This window comes from Myotis yumanensis, unplaced genomic scaffold (genome assembly GCF_028538775.1).
Source record: "Myotis yumanensis isolate MYYU_CA2020_CCGP unplaced genomic scaffold, mMyoYum1.0.hap1 SCAF_3, whole genome shotgun sequence".
Taxonomy (NCBI): domain Eukaryota; kingdom Metazoa; phylum Chordata; class Mammalia; order Chiroptera; family Vespertilionidae; genus Myotis; species Myotis yumanensis.
In genome coordinates this window covers 153,726,701-153,753,553 of record NW_027223754.1, presented here as the reverse complement: position 1 = coordinate 153,753,553, position 26,853 = coordinate 153,726,701, and the positions used below count along the sequence as shown (strand labels likewise).

General features: G+C 38.5%; 1 protein-coding gene across 5 annotated transcripts in view; it reads left to right on the top strand.

Moving 5' to 3' along the window:
* The window catches only part of MON2 (MON2 homolog, regulator of endosome-to-Golgi trafficking), a 121,332-nt gene extending 97,025 nt beyond the window's left edge, over window positions 1–24,307 (top strand). For all 5 annotated transcript variants that reach the window (XM_070409816.1, XM_070409815.1, XM_070409819.1 and 2 more), the window contains 5 exons: window positions 6,020–6,080; window positions 7,053–7,176; window positions 12,011–12,218; window positions 16,382–16,464; window positions 22,758–24,307. In XM_070409816.1, the coding sequence (XP_070265917.1) occupies window positions 6,020–6,080; window positions 7,053–7,176; window positions 12,011–12,218; window positions 16,382–16,464; window positions 22,758–22,921 (640 nt within the window). In that variant the 3' untranslated portion in view covers window positions 22,922–24,307. The remainder of the gene's footprint in view (window positions 1–6,019; window positions 6,081–7,052; window positions 7,177–12,010; window positions 12,219–16,381; window positions 16,465–22,757) is intronic.
* The last annotated feature ends 2,546 nt before the right edge of the window (window positions 24,308–26,853 follow it).

Below are 26,853 nucleotides of genomic sequence, written 5' to 3'. Positions count from 1 at the left end.
AATTTGTGTTTTCATAATCTTTTTTTAATAGATATTTTTATTGATTTCAGAGAGGAAGGGAGAGGGATAGAGAGATAGAAACATCAATGATGAGAGAGAATCATTGATCAGCTACCTCCTGCATGCCCCCACTCTGGGGATCAAGCCCACAACTCAGGCATATGCCCTGACTGGGAATCGAACCATGACCTCCTGGTTCAATCACTGAGCCACACCAGCTGGGCAGTATTCTTCAGACAAATACCTACAAGTGGAATAGCTGGATCATATGGTAGTTCTATTCCTAATTTCTTTTAGGAACCTCCATTACTGTTTTCCATAGTGATTGCACCAATTTACAATCCCAGTATCCTATATAATAAAGCAGTAATATGCAAATTAACCATCACACCCTTGCACAAGATGGCCACCCCCATGTGGTCAAAAGATGGCCACAAGATGGTCAGCAGGGGAAGGCAGTTGTGGGCGATCAGGCCAGCCGGGAGGGCAGTTAGGGGTGACCAGGCCAGCAGGCGAGGGCAGTTGGGGGCGACTGGGCCAGCAGGGGAGCAATTAGGCGTCGATCAGGCTGGCAGGAGAGTGGTTAGGGCGTGATCAAGCTGGGAAGCAGAAGCGGTTAGGGGCAATCAGGCAGGCAGGCAGGCAAGCGGTTGGGAGCCAGCAGTCCCGGATTGTGAGAAGGATGTCTGAGGGGTCCCAGATTGGAGAGGGTGCAGACTGGGCTGAGGGACACCCGCCCCCCCCCCCCCCCCGCCCCCCAGTGCATGAATTTTGTGCACTGGGCCTCTAGTCAAGGTATAAGTGTTCCCTTTTCTCCACATCCTCTCTAACACTTATTTCTTATCTTTTTGATGATAGCTGTTTTAACAAATATGAGGTGATATCTCATTGTGGTTTTGATTTGTATTTCCCTAATAATTAGTGATATTGTACATCTTTTTATATATTTGTTGGCCATTTCTATGTCTTTCTTGGAAAAATGTCTATTCAGATCCTCTGCTCATTTTTTTTAATCAGCTTGTTTTTGTTGTTGTTGAGTTGTATGAGTTCATGATATATTTTGCATGTTAACCCCTTATCAGAAATATCATTTGAAAATATCTTCTTCCATTTAGTTGTTTGCTCTTTTGTTTTGTTGATGTTTTCCTTTGCTGTGCAGAGGCTTTTAGTTTGTAGTTTTATTTGTTTATTTTTGTTATTGTTACCCTTGCTATTGAGGTCAAATCCACAAAAATGTTGCTAGCTGATGTCCAGGAGCTTAGCACCCATGTTGTATTCTATGTAGCATATAGTTTCAGGTCTTACATCAGTCTTTCATCCATTTTGAGTCAATTTTTGTGTATGATGTAAGACATTTTCATTCTTTTACATGTGGTTGTCCAGTTTTCCCAACACTATTTTATGAAGAGACTTTACTTTCTTCATTGTATGTTCTTGGCTCCGTTGTTGTAATTTAGCTGTCTGTATATGTGTTTTATTTCTGGGCTCTCAATTCTGTTCCATTGGTCTATATGTCTGTTTTTCTGTCAATACCATGCTGTTTTGATTACTCTTGCTTTGTAGACTAGTTTGAAAACAGGAGTGTGATACTTCTGGCTTAGTTCTTTTTACTCAGGATTGTTTTGGCTATTTAGAGTCTTTTGTAGGTCCATACAAATTTGAGGATGTTTTTGTTCTATATCTGCGAAAAATGCCATGGATATTTTGATAGGGATTTCATTGAGTCTGTAGATTGCTTTGGGTAATACAGGCATTTTTTTTAATACATATATTTATTGATTTTTTACAGAGAGGAAGGGAGAGGGTTAGAGAGTTAGAAACATCGATGAGAGAGACATCGATCAGCTGCCTCCTGCACACTCCCCAGTGGAGATGTGCCCACAACCAAGGTACATGCCCTTGACCGGAATCGAACCTGGGACCCTTGAGTCCGCAGGCCAATGCTCTATCCACTGAGCCAAACCGGTTAGGGCAATATGGGCATTTTAACATTGTTAATTCTTCCAATTCCTGAGCATGGGCTATCTTTCCATTTTTTATGTCTTCAATATTTTTTATTAATATCTTTTATTTTCAGGGTACAGGACTTTCACCTCCTTTGTTAAATAATATTCTTCAGTATTTTATTCTTTTTGTTGCAATTGTAAATGAGATTCTTGATTTCTCTTTCTGATAGTTTGCTAGTGTATAGAAACACAACAGATTTTTACATATTGATTTTATACCCCACAACTTTACTATATTCATTTACTATTCCTAATAGTTTTCGGGTGTAGTCTTTAGGATTTTCTATATAAAATCATGGCATCCACAAATAGTTTTACTTCTTCTTTTCCAATTTGGATGCCTTTTATTTCTTTTATTGCCTAACTAGAGGCCCAGTGCACGAATTGGTGCACGGGTGGGGTCCGGCAGACCCGCCCCTGATCGTGAGTGGGGCCAGCTGCGGGGAGGGGCCATGGGCGGTTGGCCGGCCTGCCCCACCCCCTGGTAGAGCTCCCAGTCTAGGGGACAATTTGCATATTAGCCTTTTATTATATAGGATTGCTCTGGCTAGGCCTTTCAATTCTGTTTTGAACAAAAGTGGCAAGAGTGGGCATCTTCGTCCTGTTCTTGATCTTAAAGAAAAAGCTTTCAGTTTTTCGCCATTGCTATGATGTTAGCTCTAGGTTTGCCATATCTAACCTTTATTATGTTAAGGTACTTTACTTATACATTTTATTGAAAGTTTTTTTGATAAATGGATGTTGAATCTTTTAAGATGTTTTTTCTACATCTAATGAGATGATCATATGATTTTTATCCTTCATTTTGTTAATGTGGTGTGTCATGTTGATTGATTTGAAGATATTGAACCATCCCTACTTCTCTTGGAATAACTTGAACTTGATCATGGTGTGACATTTTTTTGTGTGGTTACCATGAAGCTTATATAACACCTTTTAGAGAAAAGAGTCATTTTTCTTCTAATAGCGTATTATCTTCATTTGCCTATACAAGTTTTGTTCCTTTCCTCCTCCCCTTTTATGTTTTTGTTGTCACAAATTATCCCTTTTTATGATGTATATTCACTATCAAATTGAAGTAGCTATTATTTTTAATCCTCTTTTCCCCTTTAACCTTCATGCTATAATTGTCTAACACTCTAGTCTGTGATAGAGTTAGAATTTTCTGATTCTATCACCTTACTCAAAGTTTGGTATACTTCTGTGTTTTTTTTATTTACAGTAGAACAGCTCCCTTCAACATTTCTTACAAGCCAAGGATGTGGTGAACTCCTTCAGTATTTTCTTTGTTGTTTTTTTTTTTTTTTTGTCTGAGAAGGTCCTCATTTCTTCTTCATATCTGAAAGATAACTTGGCTGGTTATATGGTTGTCTGGCAGTTTTTATCTTTCACTATTTTGAGTATGTCATTCCATTATCTGACCTGTAAAGTTTCTGCTGAGAAATATGATGAGAGCCTGAAGGGGGTTACTTTTTAAGTTACTGTCTTTTCTTCCCTGAATGCTTTAAGAATTCTTATTTTTACCATTGACTTTAGACAGTTTTAATATAACGTGTCTTGGAGACTAGGGACTGGGTGCACAAAATTTGTGAACTGGGGAGGGGGGTGTCCCTCAGCCCAGCCTGCACCCTCTCCAATCTGGGACCCCTCGGGGGATGTCCACAGGGATCGGGCCTAAACTGGCAGTCGGACATCCCTCTCACAACCCGGGGCTGCTGGCTCCCAACAGCTCGCCTACCTGCCTGCCTGATTGCCCCTAACCATTTCTGCCTGCCAGCCTGATCATCCCCTAACCACTCCCCTGCCGGCCTGATCGATGCCTAACTGCTCCCCTGCCGGCCCAGTCGCCCCCAATTGCCTCCCCTGCTGGCCTGGTTGCCCCTAACTGCCCTCCCCTGCAGTCCTGGTTCCCCCCAACTGCCCTCCCTCCCCTGTAGGCTCGGTTGCCCCCAACTGCCCTCCCCGACCAGCCAGGTCGCTCCTAACTGCCCTTCCCTGCAGGTCTGGTCCCCCCAATTGCCCTCCCTTGCAGGCCTGGTCACCCCCAACTGCCCTCTCCTGCAGGCCTGGTCGCCCACAACTTCCCTCCCTGCCGGCCATCTTGTGCCCACATGGGTGCGGCCATCTTGTACAAGGGTGTGACAGTCAATTTGCATATTACCTCTTTATTATATAGGATAATTAGATGTTCTATTAGCTTCTTGTGCTTGTATGTCCAGTTCCTTCCCCAAAATTAAGTTCTTATCTATTAAATGGCTCTCTGTTCCCTTCTCCTTCACTTCTCCTTCTGGGATACCCATTATCCTATGTTTCCCATTCTAACAGACTCGGATAGCTTTTGTAGAGTTATTTCATTTTTTACAAATCTTGGTTCTCTTCCACCTGAATTATTTATTTATTTATTTATTTATTTATTTTAAAATATATTTTATTGATTTTTTACAGAGAGGAAGGAAGAGAGATAGAGAGTCAGAAACATCGATGAGAGAGAAACATCGATCAGCTGCCTCCTGCACACCCCCCGCTGGGGATGTGCCCGCAACCCAGGTACATGCCCCTGACCGGAATCGAACCTGGGACCTTTCAGTCCGCAGGCCGACGCTCTATCCACTGAGCCAAACCGGTTTCGGCTCCACCTGAATTATTTATAAATTCTTCAAGCTCACTAATTTTCTCTTCCATATAGTCTGTTCTATTTCCAGTGCTTTCTAATGCATTCTTCATCTTATTTATTGAGTTCTTTAGCACTAGAATTTCTATTTTGTTCTTTTTTACTTTATTATTTTTAATATATTTTTATTGAGTTCAGAGAGGAAGGGAGGGGGAAAGAGAAAGAGACATCATTGATAAGAGAGAATCATTGATCGGCTGCCTCCTGCATGCCCCACACTGATTGAGCCTGCAACCCGGGCATATCCCCTTGACTGGAATCGAACCTGTGACACTCGCAGGCTGATGCTCTATCCACTGAGCAAAACCAGCTAGGGCTAGGTGTGTGTATTTTAATACCTGTAAAAGGTAAACCAAATAATACCATATATAGCAAAAATAGCCCAAAATACAAAATAATATACTATACCCCTAAACCTAAACATGATAATACTGTTTTTACATTTAAAATATAAAATAGAATAATTTAGGCTCAAACATCAAATAAGTCTAGGTTTGAATTGTGGCCTTTATTTATAGTGTGTTTGTTTTTCGTCATATTATAGCCATTCTAAGCTTCAGTTTCCTCTTCTGTCAGTTACATGATAATATTACTACATGTGGTTACTGTGGGAACATAGGAGATAATACAAATAAAGCTGTTAGTACAGTGTGGAGCTCCCTAGTTTTAGCTGTCATTATTGTAATAATCATTACCATCCTATTCTCAGCTATTCTTGAGTAATTAATATTTTATTATTCCATAAGATTAATATCATTTTACTGCTCATTCTTAATAAGAGCCACAGGATCTAGAATTCACCTTGGTTCTCTCAGAACTATCCATTTCTTCTGGTCTTGCTGGAATAATGTTCTGCTTTAGAAAGTCTGAATCAATCCTCTTCTTTTCAGATGTTGTCTATCCTTTATTGTAAAGATTTTTAATATATTGGATTTGTTACAAATTAATGATTAATGGAGAGTCTCTGAGTGAATAATTCAACAACTTGACCAAGGCTTTCTTAAATCATTGGCAATATAAGGAAATTGCAGTATTATCACAGTGGTCATTTTTGCTGTAGCCACAGATGATAATATCTTTACTTTTCCTTGTTTTTACAATCCTAATACTGAAAGTAGTGTAGTTCTACAGATTTTATTTAGTTCAGGATTGGGCCAAGTATTTTTGTAGCTGGAATTTTATGTTTGTAACTAGTCGTTTATACTAATGACTTTAATTAAAAATACTGTTCTTTTAAATAAATGGTAATGTCCCAACCTGGGTGAAAATAACATTTTTTCCATTTGTATTTTCAGAGAATATTTTACCTTTAAAAATCAAGTGTTTTGTTTTATTTTTTTAGCATACCTCCGGATAACCTTTCTATTCAAGAATTTCAAAGAAATGAAAGTATTGATGTTGAGGTGAGGAAGCTATTTAAAAGATTTGTCTGTAACTATTTGTGAAAACCACATTGTAGAAATGTTAAAACTGTAAAATTGCTCAAAAAAATAAAGTGAAGTAATAGATTAAACTTAAACCAAAAGCATGAAACTCTCAAAGAGGTTAAAGGTTAAATTTAAAGCATTGAAAATTTTTAAATGACTTCCTTATATTTGTTAGCTTTTCACTGAGTGTATGTTTTCTACTTAGGTGTGTCCATTTAATAATTTTAAAAGCAGTTCATTCAGTAAAATTCATTAGTCAGCAAGTATTTTTTAAGGCTTATTACAGTTTAATGAACAAATCAGATGTTTGTAGTTGAAGTTGATCAATGAGCTGCTTAGATTTCTCTCATTTTTAACCATCCATAGATGACCTTTAGCATTCTTAAATGAGTTTTAAAGAATATATTTTGTTGAATATAAATGGAGTTTAAAGTAGTAGTTTTTGGTTGTGGGTGTGTGTGTGTGTGTGTGTGTGTGTGTGTGTGTGTGTGTGTTTTATTCTTTAAATAGGATAGGGAACTTTAAGTAAATAAAATCAAATACTTTAAAGTGTACATAAAAAGCATAAGCATCATCAGATAGATACAAAATCCTGCATTTTGTCCAGTTACTTTATTAAAAGTCTTGTAAACTTTTCTTTAAAAATTTCTTCAAAAGGCAAAAATAGTATACGATATATTAGAAGTAAGATCAACATTTAGTAAAATTGTTGCATAGTAAACAGTTTATAGTATTGACTACTTCGTGATAAAGTTATTTACTAAGATGGAGGGAAGCTGACTAGTCATCCTCTATATTAACCTTAAAATGTTTGTGTACTTCTATTAAAGGAGATTCTTTACGTGACTTTTTTTTACATAAAATTTAAATCTTACATTACAAATTGTCATTTGAGTCATTCTTCTTCAAGAAAAAAAAATGCATTTGAATTTGCCTCTATTGTTTTAGGTAGTTCAGCTTATCAGCACTGAGATACTACCTTATGCCAATTTTATTCCTAAGGAATTTGTTGGTCAGATAATGACCATGCTTAATAAGGGCTCAATACATTCTCAGTCATCTTCATTTACAGGTATGTTATTTCAGTTATTTTTAAAAATATTAATAGGTATATAAATATTTTTGAAGAAGCTTAATGTAAAAATGTTAACTCCTATGATTGTGGTAAATGTAAATGGGTAAGGTAATTTTTATGAATGTGATTTAGAGCTTTAAGCTTTACGAGGGGGAAATGTGGTAAATATTCTGTGAATTATATGCAATGAATTAATTGCAAAACACTTAAGGAATCCACTTAAGTCTTTCAGGCTGACACGTTTCCAGTTTTGTGAAGTCATGGATTATTGGGAGGTAATAAGTGTATATTCTGCCACTTAGTAGTTGGCTAACTTTTCTAAGTTTGAGTTTTGTCATCTGTAAAGTGAAGATATTAATACCAACCTCTCTGGACTATAAATTTCAGAGTTAGTCCATTAAAAAAAATAGATACCTTGACATTAAAGGAACTAACATTTAGTGAATACTGCTTACTATGTATAGGGTTTTATGCCAGAATATTAATCCCGCGTCTCACAATATTTCTGTGAGGACAAGTTCCATCATATTATAGAAAGGAAAATGGGTTTAAAAAGCTTGAAAAAAAATTGCCCACAATCTTAAGGCTGGTGGCCAAAATTCATTCTTAAAAAGAACTACATGCTCCTTTTGATTATATCATGCTGCCTTACTGGGAGATGATATATAAGTTGCCTTTTGCTGTTATTTCTCTTCTAAACCTGTGCTTAAATGTTAAATGTAACAGTGGCATCATTTTTCTGTGAGACGATTAAAAAATAGTAAAAATGTGCCATGAATATCTATCCTTAATCCCCAGAATTTACCAGAGCCATGACTAACTTCTACTAAGCTGAACACTTTAAAGAGCATATATGTGTGCAGCTTGACCACTAGATGTCTCTCATGTTGCTTACTTCACAAACTAGTTTTTTTTCCTAGCCCAGTTTTAAAAACTGATCTGTTCATACACATGAGAACCTCAGAGAAAAAATCTTAAAGTCCATTTATCTTAATGTGATCACTTTTATTATTGAGTGCATAAAAATTGTAGATACATTTTTATAAAATACACATTAAGAACAATCTTTATAATCACTAGATACAAATATTCTAGACTAAATATGGACTACTGAGTTACAATGTATGCTCTTTTAGTAGTTTTCTCATGATGTCTCTTGCCATTTATACTATTTTTAAAAATTCTTTTCTATTTTTATTGATTTCAGAGAGAGGAAGGGAAAGGGAGAGCAAGATAAAACATCAGTGATGAGAGAAAATCATTGATCGGCTGCCTCCTGCACACCCCTTACTGGGATTGAGCCTGCAACCCAGGCATGTGCCCTGACTGGGAATTGAAGTGGTTCTCAACCTTCCTAATGCCGCGACCCTTTAGTACAGTTCCTCACGTTGGGGTAACCCCCAACCATAAAATTACTTTCGTTGCTACTTCATAACTGTAATTTTGCTACTGTTATGAATCGTAATGTAAATATCTGATATGCAGGGTGTATTTTCAGAGGTCCCGACCCACAGGTTGAGAACCGCTTTTCATGGGTTGAAGCTCAATCACTGAGCCATACCAGCTGGGTCCATTTATACTATTAAATGTATCTGATAAGGTACATGGACATTCTTCCAATGATTGCCATAGGGAACAGACTTCTCAGCTTTGCCCTTGAGTGTTCCTTAAACACACATATACTGCTCTTTCTTGCTAAATAAGACCAATCTGTAAACACAGAGGATCCAGTGATCGTTTTTGGTCTTCTGCTCTTAAGTATGATCTGACAGCCAAAGCTCACAGACATTTGAGGAAATTCTTCAACATGAAAGAGAAAGACCAAAACAAATGAAGAGGGTCAAAAGAAACTGGGAGGAAAGAGGTAATGCGGAGTCATAGAAAACATGTTTTTATTTTATTTTATTTATTTTATTTTTTTTTTTGAGGGCTTTATTTATTTATTTTTTAATCTTTATTGTTGAGAGTACTGTATTACAGATGTCCTCCCCCCCCGCCCCACTGCCCCCCTTTTCCCGGATTCCACTCCACCCTAGGCCTTCATCACCCTGTTGTCTGTGTCCATGGGTAATGCATGTACGCTTGTAAGTTCTTTGGTTAATCTCTTCTCATGCCCCCTCCCTCATTTCCTCTGAGATTTCTCAGTCTATTCCATGTTTCTATGCCTCTGGTTCTATTTTATTCATCAGTTTATTTTGTTCACTAGATTCCTTGTTCATTTATTTTTTTATATTTATTGCCATTTTACTGTTCATATTTTTTTTTTAAATCTTTATTGTTCAGATTATTACATTTGTTCCTCTTTTTCCCCCCCATAACTCCCCTCCTTCCAGCTCCCACCCCACCCTCCACCCTCACTCCCCACCCACTGTGTTCATCCATAGGTGCATGATTTTTGTCCAGTCACTTCCCGCATCTCCCACACTCCGTTTCCCCCCAAGAATAGTCAGTCCATTCCCTTTCTATGTCCCTGATTCTATTATAATCACCAGTTCATTCTGTACATCAGGTTATTTATTCACTTGATTCTTAGATTCATTTGTTGATAGATGCGTATTTGTTGTTCATAATTTGTATCTTTACCTTTTTCTTCTTCTTCCTCTTCTTAAAGGATACCTTTCAGCATTTCATATAATACTGGTTTGGCGTTGGTGAACTCCTTTAGCTTTTCCTTGTCTGTGAAGCTCTTTATCTGACCTTCAATTCTGAATGATAGCTTTGCTGGATAAAGTAATCTTGGTTGTAGGTTCTTGGTATTCAGCACTTTGAATATTTCTTGCCATTCCCTTCTGGCCTGCAAAGTTTCTGTTGAGAAATCAGCTGACAGTCGTATGGGTATTCCCTTGTAGGTAATTGAGCCTCTTTCTCTTGCTGCTTTTAAGATTTTCTCTTTGTCTTTTGCTCTTGGCATTTTAATGATGATGTGTCTTGGTGTGGTCCTCTTTGGATTCCTTTTGTTTGGGGTTCTCTGCGCTTCTTGAACCTGTAAGTCCATTTCTTTCTCCAGGTGGGGGAAGTTTTCTGCCATTATTTCTTGAAATAGGTTTTCAATATCTTGCTGTCTCTCATCTTCTGGCACTCCAATAATTCTGATATTAGTCCGCTTAAAGCTGTCCCAGAGGCTCCTTACACTATCTTCACACTTTAGGATTCTTTTTTCATTTTGCTTTTCCAATTGGGTGTTTTTTGTCGAATCTTTGGTTTGATTCTTGAGCTCCTCTGGTCTGCTATTGGGTATAATATTCTTTATTTCAGTCCGTGTATGCTTACTTTCTAATTTCTTTATTGTAGCATCGAGGGTCTCATTAGTTTTCGTGAGGCTCTGCACAAATTTATGGCAAGCCCTCAAAATTGCGATTCTTAGCTCCATATCCTCCATTTCTGTCATGTTATTTTGTCTCCGCATCTTTTATGCTTTCTTGGTGCACCCCCTTGTGGTCTCTGTGCGCAGTCTTGTTCTAGCCAAGCCTTAATTGTTGTAGTTAACACTAGAGGGATTTGACCACCAGGCCGACTGGCTGTAGGAATCAGCTGAGCGGAAAACGTCTGTCTTCTGGGGAGGCGCTAATCCAGCCTTTGCCTGAGGCAATTGGCAAATGGCTGTGCGCAGGGCCTGGGCTGGGCGGGCTCAACAGGGCGGAGGGAGGGAGCCGCTATGGCCGCTCTCAGTCCGTCCCCAGGGGCTCTGCCTCTCTGTCCCCACAACCGCTGCAAACCTCGGAGGGGCCGTAGCCAGACAGTCCCGCTTCTCCCGTTTGAGTCTGGGTCCCTAGAGACTCGCCCGGATCTGTAGCCCAGAGTCTGAGACTCACTCCTGATTAAAAACGACAACCGAGCCCTCAGCAGCCAGCCCGCTTTGCGCGCGCACCACCTCACCACCGCACCACCGTACCTTTAAATTTTCCACACTTCGCCTCCTCTGAGCATCGGAATGCTGTTGTTTTTGCTTCTAGTTGAAGAGTCTCTCCTCAGCCAGCCTTCCTGTGGTTCTGGTTGATGTCCGTTCCGACTTTTAGTTGTATTTTTGAAGTGGTTGTTTACGGCAGCAATCTCCGGTGTTTACCTATGCCGCCATCTTCGATTCTCCCTACTGTTCCAGAAAACATGTTTTTAAAAGAAAAGCACAATTATTGTAATTAGGATGCTCAAAGAGATAAGTGCGTTTACATCCATGAAACAAGAAAAATGTTATTAAAAGGGAACAATTAGAACATTAAAAGAGGCCATAGAAACTAAAATGTTGTGGCTGAAATAAGTTCAATGAAGGGTTGGAAGAAAAATTAATGAAATAACCTAAAAAGTATAGCAAAGACAAAAAAGAAGAAATAAATAAAGAGGTCTAACATCTGACAATAGGTCTTCCATAAAGAAAACAGAGAAAAGCTAGGAGAGAAAATTCTCAAAGAAACAATTTGAAATAAATCTCCAGATTAAAAGTGGTCATTCAGGACCCAGAACAGTGAAAGAAAAAGGACCCACAATAAAGCATGTCATCATGAAATATCAAAACATTCGGTAATAAAGAGAAGTTCCTAAAAGATTTCAGAAAGAAAAGTAAAAAGTTCTACATAAAAAAAAGAGTTGTATGAAAATGACACATGGGAGCCTGGGCCGGTGTGTTCAGTGGTTAGAGCATCAGCCCAAGCACCGAATGTTCTCAGGTTTGATTCCCAGTCAAGGGTACGTGGGTTTGCTCCCCTGGCCCAGTTGGGGTGTGTGCAGGAGGCAACCAATCAATGTGCCTCTCCCACATTCAGGGGAAAAATCATATATATAAATTTGCTAAGAGTTGTATTTAACCTTTTATTAACCATCAAAAATTATTTTACAGAAGCAGAGATTGATATTCGTTTGAGAGAAGAATTTTCTAAAATGTGTTTTGAAACATTGCTCCAGTTTTCCTTCAGTAATAAAGTCACAACGCCTCAAGAAGGCTACATCTCACGAATGGCACTCTCAGTGCTTTTAAAGAGGTCTCAAGATGTACTACATCGCTATATAGAGGATGAAAGATTAAGTGGTAAATGCCCTCTTCCAAGGTATATATTTTATTAAAGAAGGAAATATGCTATTATAGTTATTCATAATAGAAAAAACTCTGAAAAGTGTTTTCATAAGTGATCTGAACTTCACCTGAGGCTGTTTCTAATTTGATGATTTCCATACAATCTAAATATTCATAAGTTTTGCTGCTGATATACTAATGTTTTATTAAGGGATGCTTTTTCAGTACCAACTTACCTTTTTGAATTTGAAAAACAAAATTGAATTCTGAAAGTTTTTTTTCTTCTAAAGGATTTCTGAATAAGGGCTTATAAATCTACATGAGCACATGATTGTAGATCTCTCTGGAGAGAAAATAATAAATTATGCTTCTACTTTGGTTTATAGTTATTTCTAGGTTTCTCTGTAAGTCAGCTAGCCATGTCTTAGATCTTCTTTTATCTAATTTGCTTATTTAAATCCTTGTACCTAAACTGATTTATTTCTCATTTAGCCATACTATTGTAGTGGAGGGGTCTCAGGGGCTTTCTGTTCAGCTCAGGCTAATCAAAGTCAGAGTATATGATAAAAAGTCATAAAATGCATTCATAAATTTGGGCTGTATTGCCAATCTACTTTTTGATGGATAAGTTAGAGTTTAAGGCAAAGCAAATGAAGTAAATCAAATAATATTGGAAGATGAAGTTATTAAAGTTCGGAAAGAGGAAATGTGGTCCCATTTCCTAAGGTAGTATTAGGGAGGTAAATCACTAGCCCTAAATCTTTGTGCACATTCTTATTTACTTAAAATAAATTTTTGGAGTTAGAAATTACCTATCAAAAGATATAGACATATTTTAAAAGCTTTTGATATGTATTACAAATTGCCTACCAGAGATTTCTACCAATTTACATTCTCCGAGGAGTATATGAATGTCCTTTTCTTCAATGTTTAGCATTTTAGAATTATTTGCCAGTTTATTATTTATTTTCTTTTTCAAATTTGATGAATGAAAAATAGTCACATAGTAATTTGCTGTACTATTTTTGAATTATCAATCCTTCTTAGCCATTGTATTTCTTTTAGGATTCACTGTATTCTTAATTTATAGGGCATAAAAATTATACCTCCCCATATTCAGATTTATATATCTATGCCCTTAATATACAACTAGAGGCCCAGTGCACAAATTTGTGCATGGTGGGGTCCCTTGGCCTGGCCGGCGATTGGGGCAGATTGGGGCCGGCCGGCTGCGGGGAGGGACCACAGGAGGATGGTCAGCTACAGGAGGTTGGCCAGCTGTGGGAGGTTGGCTGTGGGAGCGCACTGACCACCAGGGGGCAGCTCCTGCATTGAGTGTCTGCCCCCTGGTGGTCAGTGCTCATCATAGTGACCATTCTACTGGTCGTTTGGTCGCTTAGGCTTTTATATATATAGACTAGTTGCCCAGTGCATGAAATTCGTGCATGGGGGGGGGGGGTTCCCTCAGCCCAGCCTGCACTCTCTCCAATTGGGGACCCTTTGGGGGATGTCCGACTGCTGGTTTAGGCCCGATCCCTGTAGGATCCCTGTAGGATTGGGCCTAAACCGGCAGTCAGACATCCCTCTCACAATCTGGGACCACTGACTCCTAACGGCTCACCTGCCTGCCTGCCTCATTGCCCTCTGCCTGCCTGCCTGATAGCCCCTAACCTCTCTGCCTGCCTGCCTGCCTGATCGCCTCTAACTGCCCCCCCCTGCCGATCTGATCTCGCCCCCAACTACTCTCCCCTGCCGGCCTGATCTTGCCTCCAACTGCCTCTGCCTGCCTGATCGCCCCTAACTGCCCTCCCCTGCCAGCCTGGTTGCCCCCAACTGCCCTCCCCTGCCGGCCTGATCTCGCCCCCAATGGCCCACTCTGCCTCGACCCCCACCACCATGGCTTTGTCCGGAAAGAAGTTGGACATCCAGAAGATGGCCGGTCGACCTAGTCTAATTAGCATATTACCCTTTTATTAGTATAGATAAATATATAGGATAGGATTGCTTAAATGGGGGAGGAGGAAGGCCTTTTTGATCAGGAGGAGATGCTCTTAGCAGATAAAAATACATAATCCCTATATCTGGACTGATAGCCAGCCATATGCACTATACTGCCAAACCATTCATTAAAAAATTGAACTGCTTTCTTACACCTTACACCAAACAGCTGTTGCCCTTAAAACCCCTCCTCAGCCCCCACTTTAGGTTCTGCCTTCGCATTTCACCCAGATTAGGTTCTGATTGGACAGTTTCTATGCCAGTCAGTGTCAAAAGCTCCACCTCCTAGGCAGCCATTGGCTGCTCACAGTTCACCCAGAATTGGTTCTTATTGGTCAGTTTCTATGCCTGTCAGCGTCTCTGGGCCTATCGCCAGGCCTGATCAGAGAGGCGGGGCTGCTGGCAAAGTCCGGAGAGAAAGAAAGAGGCAACGGCTAATCAACAGCTGCCATAGAGGCTGCGGATCAGACCCTGCCTCTCTCTCCGGGCCTCTCTCTGGGCCTGATCTGCAGCCCCCTCGGCAGTCAGTTGCTGGGTCGCCACACCCGCAGGAGCGGCAGTCATCATGCCAACCCAGCACTGACCGCAGGACTGACTTCCAGTCGGTTGTGCCTTCGGTTGTTACAGACCCTGGGTTTTTATATATTAGGATAGCATTCCAAAGACAGGTATTAGTAACGTGGTTATAGTCATCATTGAAATTGATTTATCAAAATTGATCTCTGAAATACATTGGAGAGCAGTAATAAAGTTGCTTTGCTTGGACTGTTTTTATTTATTAGATTACAACCTTATTTGGTTTCAAAATTAACTTGTCCTTCATTTTTAAATATTTTGTGTTTATTCTATTACTTTTCAATTGAATATTAGTTATATATTAGGAAAATCTTATCTGTAGAATGAAAACACAGACTCATACCTGGAATCGGGTTGGGGTGCTGTTTATACTATAGCAGAAGAGTTTTATTTCATAGGGAGAAAGAAGGGACTCAAGCTACTCTTGTGCCATGAAGTGTTATGTTCTATCATATTATGTTTGATGCAGTTACCATTACATTTTTTTCTAAAAAGCTGCATTGCAACAGGATAAAATACTTCAGTGCTTACAAAGGGTGGCTTGAAATAGTACCTTGTCATATATTAGGAAAATCTTATCTGTAGAATGAAAACACAGACTCATACCAGGAATTGGGTTGGGGTGCTGTTTATACTATAGCAGAAGAGCTTTATTTCATAGGGAGAAAGAAGGGACGCAAGCTACTCCTGTTGATCCTTTGCTGCAAGTTCATTCTTCATTGCTGATGTCTCCAAATAGTGCCATCTTAGGTCTGATTTTGAGCATGTTATTTGTTGTATTGGAATGTTAACTATGCATTATTGTAATTTTAAACTTACTTTTAACAGCGTGATAAAATATGTGCTAGGAGGTAATAGTAGTCTATATTTCCATTTAATCTTTGGCAAATCCTTTTTAGTACTAATTAGTTAAAATAAATACACCTTTCACAGAGAAGTTTTAAAAGCACACATTATAAAATGTTTTAATTTTAAGTAGTTACATGAAATAGCTTACAAATAAATTTAGATTTTCACGAGTAGATTGCCTCTCCCCCTTTTTTAAATTGATAACTAATGGTAAGAACTATATATCTTACTAGAGGCCCGGTGCACGAAAATTCATGCACTTTGGGAGGTCCCTCAGCCCAGCCTGCGCCCTCTCGCAGTACAGGACCGCTCACAGGATGTCTGACTGATGGCTTAGGCCCGCTTCCCCTGGGAAGTGGGCCTAAGCTGTTAGTTGAACATCCTTAGCGCTGCCACGGAGGCAGGAGAGGCTCCCGCCAAGTGCCAGCTTCTGGCTGAGCAGTGCTCCCCCTGTGGAAGCACACTGACCATCAGGGGGCAGTTCCTGCATTGAGCATCTGCCCCCGTGGTGGTCAGTGCGCATCATAGCGAACAATTGTTCCCGGTCATTCCACTGTTAGGGTCAATTTGCATATTACCCTTTTATTATATAGGATTTGCACACTGAAGTACATGTTAATAAAATGATTTTTCTTTCATAAGAATTTAAAATTAACATTAACTTTGCATTATACTCCATTTTTCCCAAAGTCCATTTAGTTGTATAAACACAGTAAAAAACACACATGCATATGTTAAAATCTTAATGGAAATAATTTCTCAATTCTTTTTTAGGCAACAAGTAACAGAAATCATATTTGTTTTAAAAGCAGTTAGTACTCTCATTGATTCACTTAAGAAAACTCAGCCTGAGAATGGTAAGTGCTTAGAAACTCAGTTATTCTAAACTCATAACGTTTATGTTCTATTTGTAATGTACTTTTGTATTATTATTAAGTTAACTGAATTTTAGGAACATAACAGCTATTAGACTTTCTTTTCTCTGGTCTTTATGACAGTTAAGCATCAGCCCATTAAGATGTCAATTAAGTAAAATTTATTTTTAATGTTTTGTCTTCATGTTAAAACAACTATTTGGCTGACTTTTTTTTTTTTAAGTAAATTGGTCTGAATTCAGGGTGTTGCATGGACAATTCATATTTTGTGTATTTTTAATATAGAACATCATTGACTTTTTCTAGTATGGGGAAGCTTCTATTCTGCATTTGTACTGATTTACTGTAGATATATCAACTGTATAAATAACTATGAATCATTTTTATAGTCCTTTCTCATTTATTTTCCCTTTCTGTTACTTATTCCTGTCCAATCTGTTCTTCACATTATGGCCAGAAATGACTTTTCCAAAAATATATTCAACCATTTATTTTCCTATCCTTATAAAACAAAACAAAAAAATCTTTTTTAAAAACTTATTATCTACCAAGTGCGTGAAGAGTACTGTCTGACTTTTCTATTCTTGCTTGATTTCCCACTAGACCTCATACACCCTACTCTCCCACCAAATTAAAATTCTATCTACCCAAGTATTTCCAACCCTTTGCTTATTTCATTCTCCGGCCTACATCCACCTAATTCAAATACCACCCTCTTTTAAGCCTGTTTTTAATCCTTAAAGGTAAATGATTTATTTTTCTTGTTGAATTCCTAGCTCTTTTATGTGTACCTTTGCATTAAAGCACCCTATTTGTGTTATAGTTGTACATGTACATGACTCACTCCCCTTAAATTGTAAAGTTCTTAGGAGGCTTTTTGGGCCTTGTTTTGTTCTAGTTTGAATCCTACAGTAGTGGTTCTTAACCTTAATGCCATGGCCCGTTAATACAGTTCCTCATGTTGTGGTGACCCCCAATTTCATTGTTACAAATTGAACATAATTAAAGCATAGTGATTAATCACAAAAACAATATGTAATTATATATGTGTTTTCCGATGGTCTTAGGCGACCCCTGTGAAAGGGTCGTTAGACCCCCAAAGGGGTCGCGACCCACAGGTTGAGAACTGCTGCTCTACAGCATTGTTACTCAAAGTCTGGGTTGTTGGACCGGCCACTGCTCTTAAGATTTTGTTACTGATCCAGGACAAGGTAAAGAGCTGGCACCAGAATATAAGTCATTTGTGTCACTAAACACACTCTCATTCAGCTGACATTTTTTTTATACAACTAGACTTTGTTAAATAAGGAAGTGTATTGGTTTACATTCTGGCACCTTAGATGACTGGCACTTTAAACAGCATTTCTTTTACTAACCAAGAAAAAAGGAAGTCCCTGATAAATGATTCATAGAATATTTGTTCCTGTCAGTTATTATATAATTAAAATAAATACATGGTTTTTTGTTTTTAAATCTACCTATTGGTACTTGGGCCTAAAAAGGGTGAGTACTATGTGAACTTTTAAGAGTCAATAATAGACTTATGTTTATTCAATCCAAAGGGAGGTGTGGAATTTTGGGGAAAAATCCTGGAGCAATGTCTTAAATTCATCTCAAGTTCAAATTTAAGTTTTTATAAAAAAAAATATTCTGGCTAATTTTTCAGAGAGGGAAACCATGCATTGATTTTTCTAGAAGTCAGTCAGTAAAATCTTTATTAGATCATAGGATAGAATTAGATCCTTAAAAATATATTATACTTAAGACATAAACAGGAAATTCTCTGTTTCCCATGTTACTGCTATAGATATATTACATATAACCAGTATATTTCAATGTATAGTATTTGCATTCTTTTGTATGCTCTTTAGACAGCTGTCAATAATTTAATGAGAATTTGTTTAAAGAAAAAAAGGGGAAGGAAGACTCAGCAACCTTTAAAAAAAACAAACAAAGCCAATGGGCCGTAGATAGGGCAGTATAATTATTAATGTTAAAAATTGTTTAAGAGAGTTGGAATTATGCCTCTAGGCATATGAAGTGAAGTTTAATTTAAATGTAACCATAAATGGTGATTATTATATTATAACATATTAAAAAGGTATGATAAGCTTCATTAAGAAACAGAAAAAAAGAAGATAACTTAGAAAAAGCCAGGCTTTCTCAGTAGAAATATGTTGGACTGCTCATGGCCAATTCAAAATTAATTCAGAAGAATGGCTACACGGTTTGGAACCAATGTATACTTTACATGTGTTTAGCACATTGGTTATTTGTTATAGGGTTTTCTAGTGGGAGAGGAGGCATTTATTGGACTTATTTTTAGTTTGAAATAATTTTATTTTTATCATTTACCTTGATCTTTATTTAAAAATTTGAGCTGGTAGTAAACATACACACATGGTTCAAATGTACAAAAAGATATATACAGTGTGGGGCAAAAGTAGGTTTATAGTTGTTTATATGGAACGTAGTGCAATAATTAATAAATAATAACACAAGAATAAACTCTGCTTCTGGTACTTACAACTGTAAATTTACTTTTGCCCCACCCTGTATATAAAGGGAAAAGTTTTAAGATCTTTCCCCTGTTCTGTATCTACCCAGTTCTTACCTCACCATAGGCATCCACTTTTATTAGTTTTTTAATCCTTCCACAAGTTTATGGAAATACAAAATATATACTATGCCCCCAGTTTTTAGCACAAATGAATGTGTATCATATTATTATCTACTGTTCTGGACACTTTTTTGCCCCCACTTTATAAAATACCATGAAGAATCTTTCATATCAATACATATAGCTTTTTCTTTTTTTTTTTTGATAGTTAAGTCCAAAGTGCCCACCAATATCTGTGGTGAGTTTTTTTTTAAATATTTTAATTTAAGGAATTTGAGTAGCTTTCCCTGAGTTTAAGATGTTATCTTAAATAATGTATTTTTGTATTTTCCTGTAATAAACAGGGCAATCTAGGTAAGTTTCGATATATGCAGTCTTGTTCCCTCCAAATTTTATTTTTAAATATATATATTTTATTGATTTTTTACAGAGAAGAAGGGAGAGGGATAGAGAGAAACATCGATGAGAGAGAAACATCGATCAGCTGCCTCCTGCACACTCCCTACTGGGTATGTGCCTGCAACCAAGGTACATGCCCTTGACCGGAATCGAACCTGGGACTCTTCAGTCCGCAGGCCGACACTCTGTCCACTGAGCCAAACCAGTCAGGCTCCAAATTTTTATCTGAGTAAAATACAAATAAAATTTATCATCTTAGCCATTATTAAGTATATGTATAGTTCAGTATTATTAAATACTAGAGGCCTTGTGCACAAATTCGTGCACGGGTGGGGTCCGACCGGCCTGGCCAGATCAGGGTGAGGGGGCTGGTCGGGGTGGGGCCAGCCAGGGGGAGAGGCCGTGGGTGGTTCGCTGGCTGGCCCCACCCCCTAGTCGAACTCCCAGTGGAACTCCCGGTTGAGGGGACAATTTGCATATTAGACTTTTATTATATAGGATAGTCATAATATTGTGTAACTATCATCACCATCCATCTCCATAACTTTTCATCTTGTAACTGACACTTTATACTCCTTAAACAGTAACTCCCCATTCACTATTCTTCCCAGCCCCTGGCAGCAACAAGCCTACTTTATGTCTCAATGACTTTACTCTGAATAGCTCATATAAGTTGAATTACACAGTATTTGTCTTTTCGTGACTCGCTTATTTCACTTAGCATAATGTCATCAAGGTTCATCCATATTATCTATACATATAAAAAGCCAGCGACCAGAACACTGTAATGATCAGACCGACTGGTCGCTGTGCCACCCACTGTGGCCAGCAAACTGGCCAGATCAGGGGGTGGGCCGGCCAGCCAACCTCCCACGGCCCCTCCCCCCAGCCGACCCTGCCCCTGATTGCTCCCCCACCCCAATAGGGGATGGGGTCGGCCAGCCAACCTCCTGAAGCCCCTCCCCCCAGTCAGCCCCACCCCGGATGGGCCCCCACCACCCTGATTGGCCCACAGCCCCTTCCCCCAGCAGGCCACGCCCCTTATTACCCCCCTACTCCAATAAGGGGCAGGCCAGCCGGCCAACCTCCTGCAGCCCCTCCCCCCGCCCGTCCCCACCCCAGATTGGCCCCCCCTACCCCAATCAGGGGCAGGGCCGGCTGGCCAACCACCTGTGGCCCCTCCCGTTGGCTGGCCCTGCCCCCAATCAGCTCCCACCACCCTGATCAGCCCGTGGCCCCTCCCCCCAGCCAGCTCCGCCCCCCACACCAATTGGGGATGGGGCTGGCCGGCCAACCTCCTACAGTGCCTCCCCAGCTACTGGCCCCCAATCAGGCCCCCCAATCGGGGGTGGGGCCAACCAGCCAATCACCTGTAGCCCCTCCCCCCAGCCAGCCTGGCCCTGATCGGTCCTTATCAGGGGTGGGCCAGCTGACCAACCTCCTGTCTCCTCCTCACGAAAGGCCCAGCTCCCATCCGCCTTGATTGGGGCCGGGTCGGCCAGACCCCACCCATGCACAAATTCGTGCACTGGGCCTCTAGTAGTGTATAGTAAACCCTCGATTTTGTGGACCTCAATTTAGCAGACTTCAGATTTAATGGACAAAATTTCTGGTCCATATGTCATATGTGAAAATAACCACCCTGTTAATTTTAAAATGCTTTTAACCAAGATTTGTTTATAATTAAATTAAGAAGTTATTTTTTGTTGTTATAAATTCACTGTTATTTTAAACAAATTTTAACCAATAGGGCATATGTTGGAAAAAACACTAATTTCACCACCATATATAAATATTACATATCTATAACTATAGTCTATTTTAAATCCAATAGTGACTGTTCATAAACAATGTTCTTTGAATGATTAGCACGTGATCACAAAGCATCTCATTCGGTAATTGGTTCTGTTGTTGAGTGGCATGACTTTCTGCAGCAGTTTTTTAAAAATATATTTTCATTGATTTCAGAGAGGAAGGGAAAGGGAGAGAAAGAGAGAAACATCAGTGATGAGAGAGAATCATTGATCAGCTGTCTCCTGCACGTCCCCTACTGGGGTTTGAGTCTGCAACCTGGACATGTGCCCTTGACTGGAATTGAACCCGGCACCCTTCAGTCGCAGGCCAACGCTGTATCCACTGAGCCAAACCAGATAGGGCCTGCAGCAGTTTCAATGTGTGCTAGCCTATGTTCCGACATGTGCTAAGCCACGCCCTAGCCGTGTGCATTTGTTTGCTGGCGGTGACTGGTGAATGCACACATTTACTAGACCTATTCAGTATAAATTTAAAATAGCAGTAACACATATAGAAAACTTTTCTGTGAAATTAAACTTTTTATACATAATTTTAATTACACAAACATGTCTATATAAGTAAAAACAGGTAAACTACTTTGTCAATTTTTGTAACATACGCATTCGGAAATTACAAACTAATTGGGATATAACAGTTTTGTCCATTCACTAAATGTCATTCAACAGTATTAATTGTTCATAATAGTCCCTCCCCACTACAGTTCAAATCTAATGGTATACATCAAAGATTGTCAAACAGGCCAAGCCAGTGTGGCTCAGTAGTTGAGTGTCGACTCATGAACCAGAAGGTCACAGTTCGATTTCCAGTAGGGCACATGCCTAGGTTGTGGGCTCCATCCCCAGGAGGAGTTGTGCAGGAGTTAGCCAATCAGTGATTCTCTCTCATCATTGATATTTCTATCTCGCTCTCCTCCCTTTCTCTCTCTGAAATCAATTTTTTTTAAAAAAGATTATCAAGCAGTACAAGAATGAATCTATGTATGGTTATTTAAAATTGAAAGCAATACCAAGGACATTACAGAGAAAATAATATATTTATATTTTTAGCACACAACTGCATAAAAAAATTGAACTCTTTTCTAATTGTTCTTGAAATGTACACTATATTCTCTAGCAATTATATTGAAAATGACTAAAGTTTTGAAGTATTCTAAGTTACTTGACTTAGCTTCCAAGGCCTTTGCAATTGCAGTAGCATTTAAAAATGTATTTTTATTAAATTTGTTGGTATTGATATATCTGCACATTGACCATATATTTTCCCTTACATCTTATTAAATATTGCAGGAAGTCTTCCAAAGGTAAAAGAAGATTGTGGAATCTCCATATATTTGGGAATTTTTTCTTTGCATTGTATTTAAATGATTGTGTTTATGTTAATTGGGTGAACTCTGCTATTGAAATCCACCCTTTTCTGAGGTTTTATACTTTTTGCATTACAGTTGATGGAAATACCTGGGCACAAGTAATTGCCTTATACCCAACTTTAGTAGAATGCATCACCTGCTCATCTTCAGAAGTCTGCTCTGCACTTAAAGAGGCACTAGTTCCCTTTAAGGATTTCATGCAGCCACCAGCATCCAAAGTTCAAAATGGAGAATCTTGACCAGCTACAATAAATTTAAAGAAGAAAGATATCTAAAGAATGTCTGCTCCTCAGTGAGTCTTCTATTAGAAGACATTTCTTACTACAAATAATTCTTGGCAGCTGTTGTTGGCCTTCTTTAAATTGTACTTACCTGAGTTCAGTAGTTCTTATTACAAGCTTACACGTAAGCAAAGGCTCCTGAATGAGTATCAGTGCAAGCCTTTAATAATTAAACTGATTAGAGAGATGGTTAATACTACAGCATACCTGCTACCATATCTTCAACTGGTGATTTAAAAGTGAGCTTATGTACAGTTTGTGATGTATGTGTTAATGATGTACTTTTTAAAAAGAAAGAAAAGATATTTCATTCAGTCAGATTTATTAGGCTGGTGTTTTTGCGCCCTTTTTCAAGTACAAAAGTGTACTAAAATTTTATGCAAGATGGTACTGTAACATTCCATATTATCTATAACCAGCCTTTGTAAACAAAAGGAACTGATATACTTGTGTGTATAATAAATGGTTACAGTTCTGTATAAAATAGTTGCATTTATTATTTAAAAGTTTTAAATACTGCTAATGTTAAATGCTTGATGCTGTATTTATTATAAATATAAAATTGTTTGCTTACCTTTTTACTTATAATTTGCCTTCTTAAGCGGCAGATACACTCCCCATATAATCATGAAGTTAGCTTAATGATTATTTTAAATGCAGTTGCTAGTCACTATTAAATGTCTGGCAGAAAGGTCATGTGAACACAGCTGAAAATAGTTTATGATTTGCTTATTTTGCAACTCTGAAGTATAGGTTATTAACTTAATACATTGAGATATATTGTAGCACTATGACTCCATCATACCTCATTTCTTTAAATGTCTTTTCCAGCTTTCACATAAGTATGTCTGTTTTTATATTTGCTGTCTGGATTTTAAAGACTTTGATATTTTATATTTCTACTGATTCTCCTCCCCCCTCCCTCACTCCCTCACTGAGTAACAATATTTATCACCGACTGAATTGTGACCCAGGCAAAATGATTTCAGATTTCCTAAAATTTTGCCTGTAAGGTTTTGTTCATCTCAGTGCTTCCTTTTGTAATGTCGTCTCAAGAAGCAAAATAACTATGCTGACCCACAAATATAAAATGTGTGTGTATTCTGAAACAATGAGAAATGTATTTTTGGAGATAGAGAAGCATTTAGAAGTGCAGTAAACTTTCTGTCATGGAGAAAATGCTAATTTTGTTTCACTTTCCTCTGCTAGTGAAGAAATGCTCCTGAGTACATTAACTTAACTGTTCCTTAAAAAATGGACTGACCTAGCTTACTGTGTTTTTTTATTTTATGGATTATGCTATTATATTTTTCTTTTGAATTAAATTTTCATAATTTATGTGAAGACTCAAGGATGTTTAAAACAATTATTTTTCATAAGAAATCATAATTGTCTCAGTATCATTTTAGTGTCCTGGAAGGCCTTTGATTTTAATAGAATTTATGCCTCTCCAGCATACTTATAAAATGACAAGAAGATATTAGAATTAAGTAATGAACAAGATAAAATTGTGAGGCTATTGTAATTGTATAATTACTTAATTTGCACTATTATCTGTAAACAAGTGGTTAGATTTTTTTTAAGGGATAGTATTTTTTTACATGAATTAATGAATTTCTACTTTATAATTTCAAGTAAAATTAAGGTAAAATATGGCATTTTCTAGATTCTATCTTCAGCATTTGTCTTAAAGAAAGTTGTAAAAATTAATTGCTCAAGCTGTGTATTTAGTTTACTTTCTATATTTGGATATGTCAAATTGGGTATTAAAAATCTGCATTATCACTGATAAAGCATTGAAATAGAATAATAAGAGTAGTGTACAGGTTCAGTAACATGTTTAAAATATTGCCAAGAATTTACATGAAGTAAAAATGCATCTATTCTTAAGAAATAACAGATCAATTGCAATTAGAATTATCCTCTTTGAAAGTTAAATATGAGTCAGAGGTATATACATATATTTATATGAACTGACGAAATTCGTGCACAGGGTGGGGTGGGGGGGGGTGTTCCTCAGCCTGGCCTGCACCCTTTCACAATCAGGGACCCCTTGGGGGATGTCTGACTGCCAGTTTAGTCTCAATCCTGCAGGATTGGGCCTAAACCGGCAGTAGATTATCCCTCTCACTATCCGGGACTACTGGCTCCTAACGGCTTGCCTGCCTGATCGCCCAAAACCACTCTGCCTGCCTGCCTCATTGCCCCTAACCACTCGCCTGCCTGCCTGATCGCTCCTAACTGCTCACCTGCCTGCTTGATTGCCCCTAACTGCCTCTGCCTCGGCCCTCGCTGCCCCGGCTTTATTCAGAAGGACGTCCGGAATGATGTCCGGAAGATAGTTCGGCTGTCTGGTCTAATTAGGATATTACGCTTTTATTGCTTTAGATTGGTTTTACTAATATTGTATTAGCTTTCAATACCAGGACCATACCCTACTGTCAAAACACAAATTTGGTGAATGTGTAAATACCATATAATATAGTGATCAGTGCCATCTTAGTGTCAGGCAAGCTGGGCCACCCCCCTTGGTGGTATAATTTGACAGGTTTTTCCTCACAGAATCTCTCTCACCACTCCCAGGAGTCACTATTAGTAATTCATTCCCTTGAGTCAAGCTACTTCTAGGCTAAAATACCTGATTCCTGGAAGGTTAACCCTTGTCTTACTGGTATGAATTGGGTTCTTCAGTGACTAGAAGAACTGGGCTATGTGAGACTACTACATGCTAGGAGATTCAAAAAGGAAGTTGCCAAAGCTAAGATCATTTTGTATGATATTTAAGACAATGAGTAGTCCATGAAACAGTAGTAAAAATGTCCTTTGGGATACATATTATAATTACAATGAGGTTTTTAAAACATATATTTTATTGATTTTTTACAGAGAGGAAGGGAGAGGTATAGAGAGTTAGAAACATCCATGAGAGAGAAACATCGATCAGCTGCCTCCTGCACACCCCCTACTCGGTATGTGCCCGCAGCCAAGGTACATGCCCTTGACCGGAATCGAACCTGGGACCCTTCAGTCTGCAGGCCGAGGCTCTATCCACTGAGCCAAACCGGCCAGGGCTACAATGAGTTTTAAGTCTCACATAATCACTTTTTGTCACTGACAGTACCTTTTTTTGTTGTTTTTTTGTTCATCCTAACCCAAGAATATTTTTCCATTGATTTTTAGAGCGAGTGGAAGGGAGGGGGAGAGATAGAGAGAAACATTGATGTGAGAGATACACATCAATTGGTTGCCTTCTGCACACACCCCAACCAGGGCCAGGGATCAAGCCTGCAACCGAGGTACATGCCCTTGACCAGAATCGTTCCTTCAGTCCCAGGGATGACAATCTATCCACTGAGCCAAACCAGCTAGGACAACAGACATCTAACATTTGGATTAAAATCTTTTTCTGACGTTTTTCCATTATAAAAAAAAATTAATTTTAACTTGGAATAGTTTACTTTTTAGTTTCCTATAATGCCGCCACTGCCAAAGAACAGGTCATTTTGTAGTGTCTTATTTTGTACTCCTTTATAACTAGTGATAACTAAAAGTTTTGTTAATTTTACTGTATATACATTTGTAACATTTACTTATTAGGAGCTTGTAGGTGCCAAAAAAAAAAAAATGCATGAAAGTCTGCCTTAGAGAGACCCACTTTTTACTTGATTTCATTTTTAATTTTATTAACAACTATATTATTTCTTACCTGTTTTTCCCCTATATGATTATTGATTCAACTCTTGCTATATTCCTTAAATTATGTTACACTAGAAGGAAGAGGTGAACAATTAAACATATATATTTTATTCTGAAGAATAGCATATACTTAATGTTAGAATAGGTTATTCGTCCTTTCTCAATATAACTTGAAAGTATTTTGTTCATTGTCA